Source organism: Helicoverpa zea, chromosome 13, assembly GCF_022581195.2.
Source record: "Helicoverpa zea isolate HzStark_Cry1AcR chromosome 13, ilHelZeax1.1, whole genome shotgun sequence".
NCBI lineage: Eukaryota > Metazoa > Arthropoda > Insecta > Lepidoptera > Noctuidae > Helicoverpa > Helicoverpa zea.
Genome location: NC_061464.1, coordinates 12,058,771 through 12,072,401, shown reverse-complemented (window position 1 = coordinate 12,072,401; position 13,631 = coordinate 12,058,771). Strand labels below are relative to the sequence as shown.

The window sequence follows — 13,631 nt, the reverse complement described above, 5'->3', positions numbered from 1 at the left end:
GATACTTGGCTACAGGCTGTTCGTTCGCAGAATTACACTATGGATATCGTCTTGGAAAATCGACTATTATACAGATAGTGGAACAAGTTTGCAAAGTGCTGTGGAGCAAATTAAAATCTATGTGCATGCCTGAAATGACTACCGAAAAATGGAAAGACGTAGAAAAAGGTTTTATGAAATACGCCAACTTCCCAAACTGTATCGGCGCAATTGATGGGAAGCACATTGAAATAATACAACCGGAACATACAGGCTCGCTTTATTTTAATTATAAAGTTTATTTCTCTTCGGTCTTGCTAGCAGTGTGTGACGCAAATTATTGTTTTATATACGTTGATATCGGATCTTATGGTAAAAGCAGTGATTCAGCGATTTTTCAACACTCCGAATTTTATAAGAGAATGATGGATGGTAAATTAAATATTCCCAACCCGAAGCCAATATCAAATATCGATAGAACACCATTGCCTCACGTGTTTGTAAGCGATGAAGCCTTTGCAATCATGTCAAACGTGATGCGCCCTTACAGTGGAAAACAACTCACACACACAAAAAGAGTTTTCAATTACCGATTATCGAGAGCAAGGCGCTACATCGAATGCACTTTCGGAATATTGAGCAACAAATGGCAAATATTCCATAGAAAATTCTAAATATTGAGTTTGCGGAAAATATCATCAAAGCATGCACCGTACTACATAATTACGTGCGCACACGCGACGGTTATAGATTTGAAGATACGCTTTATCATTCACCTTTACAATCTATAAGTCCAGAAGATATACCACGCGGCAGTTTGACTGCTAGGACTGCTAGAGACAAAGAAGACGGATCATAATCCATACAAAATTGCCCCACGTCCTATAACTTTGTGACGTATCTCAAAAAAAAGATAAAAATTTAAAAAAAAATATGGCATACTCTTTAACTTATTTTTTTTACACCTTCATACGAAAAAAATGCTTTGAAAATTGTTCAGGCGCTGTTATAAAAACATCGTTCATAAGACTATTTATGGACCATTTTTTAAAATTATTTTTTTGTTTGACACGGTATACCTCACAGGTGGTCCCATAATCATCAGGTCAGGATCTGATAATGGAAACCCTGAGAAACCCAGGGCAACTTTGAAAGTTGAAGGCATGCGCGGGGGAAAACTTAACACTGAGGTGTATGTCTGGTAACACTATACAACAGTGTAGATTTGGAGCTGACCTGATCATGGAGACGAGAGAAGGTCGAGGGAACTCGACAACTGAATATGTAAACTACCTCATGTTTGGGCTTATATCATTTGTATTGAATAGACCTTTGTAACAGTGAAGGTTAGGAGCTGACCTGATCATGGAGACGAGAGAAGGTCGAGGGAACTCGGCAACGGTACATGTTAACTACGTCATGTTTGGGCTTATATTATTTGTATTGAATAGACCTTTGTAACAGTGAAGGTTAGGAGCTGACCTGATCATGGAGACGAGAGAAGGTCGAGGGAACTCGGCAACGGTACATGCTAACTACCTCGTGTTTGGGCTTGTATTATTCGTATTGATGAGAACTTTCAGTGCAGATAGTGACAACTATGCTTGTCACTGAAAAGCTAAAAATATATTGAAAAAAAACTTACAAAAAAAACCGACTCCCAAAAACACTATCATTAGGTGCACCTATATTTTTTTTTTGGCTTTTTAATTTTCTAAATCCCTTAAAACATTATTCAAAAAATCTGCCGGGTGGTTCATTTCTTCGGGCTGGTTCCTCATCCAGCCCAAATAATATATTACACTCATAACATGTGCGCATAACCCCAATGTCCTGCGTCCATGTATACAAGAACAACAGTATTCAGTTATGGCGTTCCTGCCCTCATTTTGTCTGTTATAAAGCACATAGGTGTAGTACTCTTTTCTTCGGATATGCCGTGATTGAATCCTGCATCTCAACAGGACGTTGTTTTGTATATCATCAACATTGATATTAATTATATCTTGATGTCTGTATATGTCTATATGATATACGCCTGTTTCATTTACATGTTCGCTGCAATACGAGCGTGCGACTCTGGGATGGTAAGTCCCAATAGATAGCAATATTAAATCATTGTATGTCAATCTTGGAAAGTCGCTTACTTCTTCGCTGTTTGAAGTAAGTCTTGCGAAGGCCACTCTCCGTTGATTTAGATTGTTTTCTTCAACAAACTCTGCTAAAAGATTTGGTTTATTTATGTTACGGTTTATCGTATCTATGAAGTCTTCCGTATATTCACTGTCAGTGAATGGCTGTTGGGAGCAGTTTATCATTGCACCTGCTATTTTAAAGTCTTCGAAAATGTGTGGCAAATCACGATTAAAAGTACGGTGCCGAAACACTTTAAAATCTCTTTTGAGGCGGCCATTGACTGCTTCCACGACCCATCGGCATATAGTAACGAGCCTTGATTTGTTCGACGCTGCTGTGCTTAATTGCCTTTCACCTCGAACAGTTGACGGAGGCACCTGCACTGCAAAACCGCATTCTTCTGCAACTGGGACAGCGTCACGGAAGCCTCTGTCTAGCACCAAAACGTCATTTTCTAGAAAATATTCTCGCCAAACATTGTCATTTGTCAAAAGATGCCTTAATATGTCTGCATCTGTAGTGGTAGCTGCGTAAGGTCCGGCTATGTCAATAATATGACCATCTGCGCATACAATCATAAATGGCTTAACTAAGTTACGGTACTTATGGAGACTATAACTCTGGCGTTGAAATAAAAAGTTAGTACTTTTTTCCACAAAAAGGTAAGTGCCGTCAAGAATAACGATTGCTTTAGGATGTTCTTCGCTTCCAAATATGTGTTGAGGTAGTAACCTATTCCTACTCACAACTTCACCCCGGGTTATGTGCTGGAATCCCATGTGCAGCGGCACAAAATCTGTCATTAGACAGGACCTTGCTCTTTTTATTTTACGAGCTACGGTGGATTTCGAAAATCCAAATATAGTGCCGATTCTTGTGTTAGGTTCTCCATTTCTGATTTTGCACAAATACACACCTAAATCTTGTTTCGGAGTTGAAGACCCTTCTTGGAGTGATGGAACTGCATTTAATAAAACGTTGAAGTTTTCATGATTTAGGCCTGTCCAAAACTTGAGGTCATTTTCTGATATTTCACCTACATTTTCGAAATCAAGTTTGCATCTATTCTGTCGATCTCTTACGAAGGTATTAATTATATCCTGCACATATTCAGCAGTGATTTCAGTTTGATTATGAACTATCCGCTCACTCAACTCTCCAATAGAAAGTGATCTTATGTGTTCCTGGCAGATTCGGGCTCGTGAAGGTATGAACAGATTGTAGTAACTTAGGAGATGCACTTTTATGACGTTTGACATAACGCTAAGTTGTTGGTTGTTGCAGTTAGCAATCATGCATCGACGGGAGGTATTGGCGGCTCTAGTTAATCCAGGGACTACTATAGAAGCCGAAGCTTGTACTGGTTGAGCAGGTGGAGGTCTATTTAGCGTGACTTCAATTCGCACCCAACATGTATGGCACACAAATCTTGTGCCATCAAACGCAATCTGTAAAATAAGTAATTCGGGATAGTTTCTTGCTGAAAGAATACCTATAGTCATATTAACTAAAGTAAAATGAAAAATATATTTATACGAACAGCTTTAGGATTTCGCGATTATTATTACAAAGGCACATTTTACGTCTTAATTATTTATCACATTGTCTACCTACTAAAATAATAGTTTTGCTATTAATTGCCGAGATAAGTTCATTTAATCAATGATTATGTTTATAAAGTAGAAAAGATACCTCTTGTGGTGGTTGTATGTTGCGTAAGATATGTTCTGCAATGTTTCGTCGTTCTTCCAAAATATGAGCGTTAAGAACATGTCTTTGACGTCCTCGTGGTATTGGATGCTGACATGAAACACAATAATTGTGCGCTTCTATGTTATGAGCAATAGCTGCTTCACCCGCTTGACGGGCTATACGATGGCTAATCAAGTGCCAACAAGAATTGCAAAGCGATCTCGTTCCGTCAAACGGTACCTGTAAAAGACTGCCTCGTTGATCTAGTCGCAAACATGACTGCTATGACTGAGGTGTCGGGTTCGATTCCCGGGTCGAGCCGCTTTGTGAGTTTTATAAACTTTCACAAAGCAGCCCGTAATCTAGAAGTTGGTGATTGATTCAGCCGTGCATTGGGGAGCAGTTAATGTCGGTCCTGCGCCTGATGTCTCCCAGGTTGAGACGGATTACCGTCCCATCGGGTTATGAGGGTGAAAGAATAGTGAGTGCAGATGTCCTATCTCTGATCTCCTTATATGAGAACAGCCGCCGTGGTCGAAATCGGCCTTGGACGTGTTATTATCGTTATTACCTGTTATTATATTAATATTATAACATTAATTTTAATAACATTGCACACATCGCAGTTCTGCGTTTCAAGAGTAGTCCATGGCAGAAGTAAAAATAGTAGAAATATTGGTAAAACAGAATACAACACCGCTTGGTCTATATGTCCACGGAAGTCCGGTTGTGATAATAAGAATTCTGCATTCAATATATGTCTATGACGCCGCCGCTGCCGTAGCGAGTGCTCACATACAACACAGTTGTCCTCCATTCTACCAGTATTTTATACAAGTACGGACACAGCAACAGAAACCAAATCACTAGGCAATTAACAGGTCGGGTAAGAGTAAGCTTTGTCGTTAAAAATCTCAGGAAAAACAGAAAAGAAAACGCGAAGATGTAGCACACCCAGGAGGAGTGACAGGTTCATTCGATTGTTTTATCATGTCAATTTCATTGTTTCAATGAAACAACCTCTGTCGACCACTTCCTCGAGCCTTTCGAACAAAAAGAATATTAAAACGTCTCCCAAAAACAATGTAAAAGTTTTTTTTTATTTTTAGCTTTTCAGTGACAAGCATAGTTGTAACTATCTGCGTTAGTGGAAAGTCCTTATCAAAAGAAATAATATAAGCCCAAACATGACGTAGTTAACATGTACCGTTGCCGAGTTCCCTCGACCTTCTCTCGTCTCCATGATCAGGTCAGCTCCTAACCTTCACTGTTACAAAGGTCTATTCAATACAAATAATATAAGCCCAAACATGACGTAGTTAGCATGTACCGTTGCCGAGTTCCCTCGACCTTCTCTCGTCTCCATGATCAGGTCAGCTCCTAACCTTCACTGTTACAAAGGTCTATTCAATACAAATAATATAAGCCCAAACATGACGTAGTTAACATGTACCGTTGCCGAGTTCCCTCGACCTTCTCTCGTCTCCATGATCAGGTCAGCTCCTAACCTTCACTGTTACAAAGGTCTATTCAATACAAATGATATAAGCCCAAACATGAGGTAGTTTACATATTCAGTTGTCGAGTTCCCTCGACCTTCTCTCGTCTCCATGATCAGGTCAGCTCCAAATCTACACTGTTGTATAGTGTTACCAGACATACACCTCAGTGTTAAGTTTTCCCCCGCGCATGCCTTCAACTTTCAAAGTTGCCCTGGGTTTCTCAGGGTTTCCATTATCAGATCCTGACCTGATGATTATGGGACCACCTGTGAGGTATACCGTGTCAAACAAAAAAATAATTTTAAAAAATGGTCCATAAATAGTCTTATGAACGATGTTTTTATAACAGCGCCTGAACAATTTTCAAAGCATTTTTTTCGTATGAAGGTGTAAAAAAAATAAGTTAAAGAGTATGCCATATTTTTTTTTTAATTTTTATCTTTTTTTTGAGATACGTCACAAAGTTATAGGACGTGGGGCAATTTTGATCCATCTTCTTTGCCCGTTATTTTGTAAACGAGGGAAAACTTCACTGGCAAGACAATATGATATAAGTACTTTCCTAACACGTTATTGTAAACAAGAATTCAATAAAATAATCACTCACCCAACAGTTTCTTTTTCTCTAAACTATCTCCAGCGTCACAAAATATTTCTACAAGCTCCTCCCAGTAACGTTTTTTAATCACTTTATTCTTATAATCGGGACTTTCCATATCCCAGATCGCTGGTCGTTTTTGAATTTCATCTATAAACAAATCTGAATCGAAATGCTCGGTCTCCATTTTCGTCGTCCCGTGCGTCCACTCTACACGAAAGCGCGCGATCAAATGTACAACAAAATGGCGGCTCATGTATCTCGAAGCGCGCGGCTGTCGCCCTCCCAACGCGCGTTTGAACGAAAATATCAAAGCGCGCGTTCGACGCGCGCTTCATCCGAAACGCGCGTTTGCATGTGTACACCTAAATAAGAACTACTGGTTCTCAAAACGCGCGTTATCAAAGCGCGCGCTTCAAAACGCCTAATGTGTACTCGCTCTAAGGGTAGGTTCAGATGACAAGCGCTCAACGCGCGTTGAACGCGCGTTGAATTTTTGTATAGTGTTCACATGGTGCGCGCTTGTCAGGCGTTAAACGCGCGTTGTTGCGGCCAGTTTGAGTTCTACATTTGTCGAAGATGGACGTAGAAACAGTTTTATCGGTGATTTTATACAAACGGCAGAAACGACACAACAGAAGACGGAGATATTGGGTTCACCCAATTTTGTCAACCAGGCTGACTGAAAGTCAGTACATTATTTTATATCCTAAGTTAAGGCAATTTGAGCCCAAATTCTTTAACTACTTCAGAATGTCCATCAAGTCATTTGATGACTTACTGACTCTCATAAACGATGAACTCGTAGCAGATAAAAACGCTGTGCGATATAGCATTTCACCGGAAGAAAAACTCATAATTACATTGAGGTAAGTTTTTTAATAATCAACATAATCTATAAGGGCCGATTTTTCAATCATCAGATAAAATGCCTAATAACTATTCTAAGGAATAACGTTATTGGACTGTTTATACAGACGAATAGATGCTCGTCGATTTTTCATTAGTAATTTATTGCATGAATAACGTTTTGATCCAATATTTCAACTCTAGCATTTTAAGCTTTTGAGAAGTGAAACAAATATATCGCTAAGCAATGCATTAGACAGAGACAGACTTTTTTCTATCCTGTCAAATTATCCGTCTATAATTTTTAGGTTAAAAATAGCCAGTTCAGTTTGAGTTGTTTTTGATTTTGTGAAAAACATAAAGTAAAATAATGGAAAACAAAAAACGAGAGCGCTCAGCCAATTTTGATTCTGCTGAAATTCAGCTCCTAATTAATTTAGTGGCAAAATTTAAAAATATTGTTGAAAATAAAAAAACTGATGCCGTTACTAATAAGGATAAGGAGGCAGCCTGGAGGCAAATAGAAGAGAATTTTAACTCCTGTGGAGTGTCCACAAATGCCCGATCGTGGAAGACCCTCAAATTGAAATACGAGGGTATAAAAAAAAACACAAAAAAGAAATCTTCTCTGCAAAGGCAAGAGATGTACAAAACTGGAGGAGGGCCTTCAAAAGCTCCAGAATTCAGTGAAATCGATGAAAAGGTGCTTAGCATCTGCTCGAACATAACAGGACTTGAGCCACGTCACGACAGTGACACTATTTCAAGTAAGTATTGGCATGTTTTTGGTTACCAGTTACTATTTAAAGTGCAAAAGCTCACATGTAATAATATTTTTCAGAATCTACTCCTCTGGAAGAAGTTGAAGATAGTAATATTATTTTTGAAATAGAAGAAATACCAGAAAATTCATTCCAACCCCATCCAGTAGTTGATTTGGCCATCGGGGAAATTGTTGAGGACAATCAAAAAGGTATATGTCTATAAAAGTCAGATGTTCTTAAATTCAGTTATTTTATTTTAAGGAGCATTCTATGAGGCCATAATTTATAATTTATGCTTGCAGGCAGGTTGTAAGATTATAGTAGGGTACTACAGATTGTGTTTTGATATCTAATAATAAACCAAACAAATGAAACATGTTATGTTTAATTAGCCCATAAGCCCATACTAAATGTAGGTATACTTTCATGTAATGTATTGTATGTAATTGTTGTTGTATTACTTTCAGAAAATAATTGGGACAAATGGCACCCAAAGGCTTTAAAATCAAGGGTGTCCAATGTATTAAAACCAAATGTCTCCAAAGCTAGTGTCACCGCCAAACTAGACAAATTAAGCGAAGCTCGACTGGAGCTAGTACAGCTCCAAATGAAGACTGCCAAACTTGAGCACCAGTTTATGGAGGAGGAGCATAAACTGAAAATGTTGCATTTAGCTAATGATGAGAGAAGAAAAGAAGAATTACACTCATTACAATTAAAACAAAATGGGTGTAATTGTGGAGCAGTTCCAAATACCATGACTTAGATTTTTGTTCATTATTTTGAAAAATAAAAACTTGACTTTAATAAAATACCAATGTTTTTATTATGTAACATTAATTGAAAAAGAAATTGCACATATGATAAACATAAATTTCTATTGAATGAATATAAAGATTATATGTAGTAAAACTGTTGAAAAATTGAGCTTGGCTGCCCTAGATTATTCAGTAGGTAAGGCATGAAAATAATTTATTAAGATTAAGTTCCTAGTATGGCACCTTTCATCACCAGTAAAATCGGCTATAGCGGGTGGAAATATAGGCTGTGGTGGAATATGCAATTCTGGGTCCACTGGAGGTTCCTCCTCATTTTTTGATCTTGCCAAGTTGTGTAGTACAGCACAGGCTACAATCACATCTTGTGCAAGCGGCAGCCTACACCTTAATCCTATACTTAGGACTGGAAACCGTCTTTTCCAAACTCCAAAGCACCTTTCAATAACATTCCGTGTTCGAATTTGTGATTCATTATATAAAGTCTTAGTTGGTGTGTCTGGATTTTGAAAAGGAGTGAGTAGGTAATTAGTTAGTTCATAACCACTATCTCCAAGTATAATTCCATTGCCAAATTCACCATTCTCAAAGTGGTATTTCACATGTGAATTGGCAAATATCATGCAATCATGGGTAGAGCCAGGCCAACGTGCAACTATATCTTGAAACATCAAGTCTGCTGAACACATTGCTTGAACATTAAACGAAAAGAATCCTTTTCTATTCCTGAATTCTTCTGCAGTGTTACCACCAGGCGACTGAATCCTAATATGGGTGCCATCTATAGCCGATACTACTCTAGGGAATCTGGCTATTTTATAAAATTCTAGTTGAGTGCTTCTGATGTCTTCGTCACTTCTTGGCAAGTTTATGAATATTGTTCTTAAAGATGCTATAGCTTCAGTAACTTTTTTAATAATACGGCACATAGTGGAACTATGAATACCACCAAAATCACCAACAGTTATGTAAAAACTTCCAGTGGCATAAAATCGCAGTGCAATTAATAACTGCAACATGGGTGAAATACACTGATTTCTGAAACAAATAAAAGCCCTTATTTTAACTGATATTGTAAGTACATACATAGGTAAGCACTATCTTACATCACGGAAAGTGCGATATAACAGCTTACCGCTTACGTACCTTTCTGTTTGGTGCTTGATTTTATTTTCAATTAGGGAAAGTAAATATTGCACCGACTCTTTCCGAAGTCTGAATCTGCGATGAAATTCTTTTGAATCCCAAATCCTAAAGTGATCAGGCCTTGGGCGGATTATTCTTTCTTTTCTTTCGGGTGGATTTATATATTCATTTATTATAGTCTCTTCTTCGATAGCCAAGTCATCAATATTATCGAAAATATCCATAATAAATTGTTAATAGCGCAAGAAATAACTTTCAGGCCTTGGGCGGATTATTCTTTCTTTTCTTTCGGGTGGATTTATATATTCATTTATTAAAGTCTCTTCTTCGATAGCCAAGTCATCAATATTATCGAAAATATCCATAATAAATTGATAAATTGTTAATAGCGCAAGAAATAACTTCAAACTAAAACGTCATCTGCGTCAAATTATCAATCGAATAGTACTTACCTGGCGGTCAAGGCGGCAAATAAATTAATTCCTCAGATAAGGATTTATTCGTCCAATAGGTCTTACTCGACCATTGAAAAATTCATCAACTTCGCTATCTCTCGAATATACCCTATCTGTTTGTTTATCTGACAATTGAAAAATCGGCCCTAAATCAAATAAATCAAATCAACTTGTTTAGGAACAATTTTTTTAAAGAAAAAATAACATTTTGTTACTCGCAGAATAACTCTAACTCTGATTCATTGCTGACATTAGTTGGTGCTGGCGATGGAGTAGGTGTTACTGGCGATGGAGACCCCATTGCTGTAGTATAACCATAATGTGCAAAATTATTTGACACACTAGACTGCTGTGATCTATAATCATGATAACGAAAGCCTTCAACAGAAGCTGATGACTGATGACGCTGCTCTTGTGATGAATAATTTCTTCGTTGTGATACCGGGTAATTTTGATTTTCTTATGTCTGTTGTTGTGGTCCTTGAAATTCATTTTGGTTTTGCAAAATTAAATTATAAATGGCAATTTTAGTTTGAAGTCGCCTATATTCCGGAATTTTTTTAATCTCTTTAACGAGTGACAAACAAAACAGCTTGTCTTCATCGTCATCTTCTTTTGGATGAGACACATTTTTCTGTGCTAAACTCTGCTCTAATGTTGTTTTTGTTTTTTTCTTGAAGTAGATTTAGGACTCTTAAAGCCAGAACTTATTTCTACTTCAGCAACCTCTGACGAAGTTGATGCATTATCTGCATCGAAACTACTTTCTGTATCTTTGTTGGCAATTGATGCCTGTAGAAATCGTAGTCTATTATAATGAATATATGTCGAAGTTTTGGAAGCTCCTGATCCAGATTTGACAGTCTTTATTTTCTTCACCTCTCTCATATAATTATCCCGTAAACTCTTCCACTTTTTTTGCAGGGCTGACGCTGAAAAAAAAACAGTATTTAGTAATAGTTTATGTTTGTTTCCAGATATTTGGCCATTGGATGTTCATTTGGGACATTAAGCTACGACTATAGAATTGGAAAATCTACTGTGGCTACTATAATACCACATGTATGTGAAACTATTTGGAAAAAATTAAGGCCCGTTGTTATGAGTGAACCAACGAAAGAAAAGTGGTGTGAAATATCCACGATATTTGAAAAGAACTCAAAGTTTCCCAATTGTTTGGGAGCCTTGGACGGGAAACATATACGGTTAATCCAGCCTGAACACACGGGTTCTATGTATTATAACTATAAAAATTATTTTTCGCTAGTTTTATTGGCGCTAGCGGATGCAAACTATTGTTTTGTGTGGGTTGACATAGGTGCCTACGGTAAAAACAGTGACTCAGGTATATTCAAGAATTCTTCATTGTACAAAAAGCTGACAGAAAGGTCATTAGATCTACCTGAGCCAAAGGCATTGTTAATACAAAATAGACCGACAACGTTGCCATATGTGATAGTGGCTGATGAGGCTTTTGGCATGATGGAGAATTTAATGCGTCCATATGGGGGAAGGTCACTAACTTATGCTAAAAAAATATTTAATTACCGTTTGACATTAGCACGCCGGTGTTGAATGTACTTTTGGCATAATGTGCAATAAATGGCGCATTTTACACAGGCCGTTAGATGTTAACATCGGTTTTGCAGAAAAGATCGTAAAAGCGATATGTACACTAAATAATTATGTCAGAATCAGGGATGGCTATAATTTTGAAGACACACTTTATACGCCACCCCTGGAAAATCTAGCCTCACATTATACCGGACGTGCTGTGCGACAGGCGGATAATGTTCGAGTACATTTAACAAACTATTTCATTAATGAAGGAGAAGTAGATTGGCAGGATCGTTATATTTAACTTGTAACACAAACCGATTGTAAATGTAAATAAATATATATACTCACATAATATTTTCTTCTTTTCTTCATTGTCATGTCCTTCACAAAATATAAGGACGAGTTCTCCCCAAGCCCGTCTTCTCAAATTATTATCTGAATAATCGCTACTTGTCATGTCCCATATCGCAGGACGTTTCTCTATTTCACCAATTAATAATTCCGTATTAAAAGCTTCGGTTTCCATTTCGGACGATTTTCGGACGAACTTGACGAACCCTAAAATACGTCTATCCGCGTCGAAAGCGCGCGCTCAACTGAACGGAAACATAGAAAACCAATGATCTCAAAGCGCGCGTTAACGCGCGTTGACGCGCGCTGACAACAGTCGAGCGCTAGCGCAGCGTTGAACGCGCGCGTTACTAAAACGCGCGTTAGCATGTGTACGGCCTGAATAAAATGTATGTAGTTGTAAACGCGCGTTATCAAAACGCGCGTTGAGCGCTTGTCATTTGAACCTACCCTAAGTCTCGGGGTTTTTTACAAAAATGAAACCACAATAAATATTAACATTTTTCATTTATTAAATGAATAATTCACAACATTTATTAATCCCTCAAAAGGATCACCATTTTTCTTTTCTACTTCTCTTCTCCATAGAAATTCATAGAGCAAATCGTCAATATTTGAACGATTATTATAATTGTCTTTACTAAAAAAAACGTTTAAAAATACGCCACTGTGATTCAATCCGCTGCGTATGTGTCTCATCCTCAGCAACAAAGGGGTTATCTGGATGTCTGTGATTCACCTTGTGGTGGATGTATCCATGGTCACCCAGACAATCATAGGCCCGCCAATAATCGGTATGAATTATTGTGCCCTCAGCAACATGCTCACCTCCAATCTTCCCGGCAAGTGCTTCTCTATTTTTTTGGTAGCTAACAACTGCCCCTCTGGAGTAGTTAAACCAATCATTTATCGTTGCGCTAGAGAGGCAGTGTTCTCCTTCTGTGTAGTCTTCTTTTTTAGTGCGATTATAGTTGAATTTGTTTGCATAGGCATACATACATAAGCTAAAATACCTGTGGCATCGTTATTTTAATATTTTCAAACCAAGTGCCTTTGCCTCGGCTCACTTTAGATTTAGATCGGCATGGCCCTCTATTACATACAAAAGAGCCCACCGTTTTATTTGTTGAGTATTCAATTTTGATTAAAATGACTAGTGTCATTTACGGGATTCTGTGTTTTCTGAGACCGATGACGACGTTGACGTTGATGCAGCTGATAAGTTGCTAACTGAAGGTAAGGCACCTTCTTCTTCCGACTCATAGTTATTTAGATCATCTTCTGATTCATTTCCGTCAGGGACATTCACTAATTCAATAATTTTCGCAATTCTTAGAGGTATTTGACGTGGGATTGCGGCGGCATCTAAAAAAATAAATAAATTCGGGCATTAGCAACTACATAAATATTTTGACGAATATTTACGATTCAGAAAACCAGCTAGTTATTTGTTTTTCGGTTACAGCTTCTCTAGATGTTGTCAAGTTTTAAGAAAGCCTTTCAGACACTTCAGGGTGACGTTTAAGAAACGCTTGGTACCATCTGCGCCCTGGTCTACCATCGGTAAAAGGTGTCTGTTTATTCTTTTATTTAAAAATCTCCTTTCTGACAAAGCGAATAACCATTTTACCAAAATGTTTTCTTCTTCTTTCGTCAATATTAACGATGGGCGCATAGATTATACTGCCCATGTCTGGCTCGACGACTTAAGTCTTTGGGCTTTGCCTGTGTAGGGACTTTGCGGACAGACCGCAAACTTGTCCCGCAGGCTCTAAACAGCCTCACTAAAAGGAACATGCGACAGGGCCAGATCACTGGTCTCA

The 13,631-nt window shown here is 38.0% G+C and overlaps 4 protein-coding genes across 6 annotated transcripts in view; 3 read left to right on the top strand and 1 right to left on the bottom strand.

Annotated features, from left to right (window-relative positions):
• LOC124635622 overlaps positions 1–13,631 on the top strand; it is a 162,968-nt gene that overhangs the window by 113,793 nt on the left and 35,544 nt on the right. The window lies entirely within an intron of this gene.
• Positions 6,354–11,809, top strand: LOC124635632. Its single transcript, XM_047171567.1, has 2 exons — positions 6,354–6,776; positions 10,875–11,809. Exons 1-2 carry the CDS (start codon positions 6,487–6,489, stop codon positions 11,470–11,472), a joined length of 888 nt encoding a protein of 295 aa, XP_047027523.1. The 5' UTR covers positions 6,354–6,486; the 3' UTR covers positions 11,473–11,809.
• LOC124635633 lies at positions 6,806–8,332 on the top strand. Its single transcript, XM_047171568.1, has 3 exons — positions 6,806–7,523; positions 7,598–7,729; positions 7,988–8,332. Exons 1-3 carry the CDS (start codon positions 7,127–7,129, stop codon positions 8,284–8,286), a joined length of 828 nt encoding a protein of 275 aa, XP_047027524.1. The 5' UTR covers positions 6,806–7,126; the 3' UTR covers positions 8,287–8,332.
• On the bottom strand, positions 8,323–10,025 carry LOC124635627 (putative nuclease HARBI1). Its single transcript, XM_047171563.1, has 2 exons — positions 9,443–10,025; positions 8,323–9,334 (listed from the first exon to the last, which is right to left on the bottom strand). The coding sequence occupies exons 1-2, from the start codon at positions 9,664–9,666 to the stop codon at positions 8,464–8,466; spliced, it is 1,095 nt and encodes a 364-aa protein (XP_047027519.1). The 5' UTR covers positions 9,667–10,025; the 3' UTR covers positions 8,323–8,463.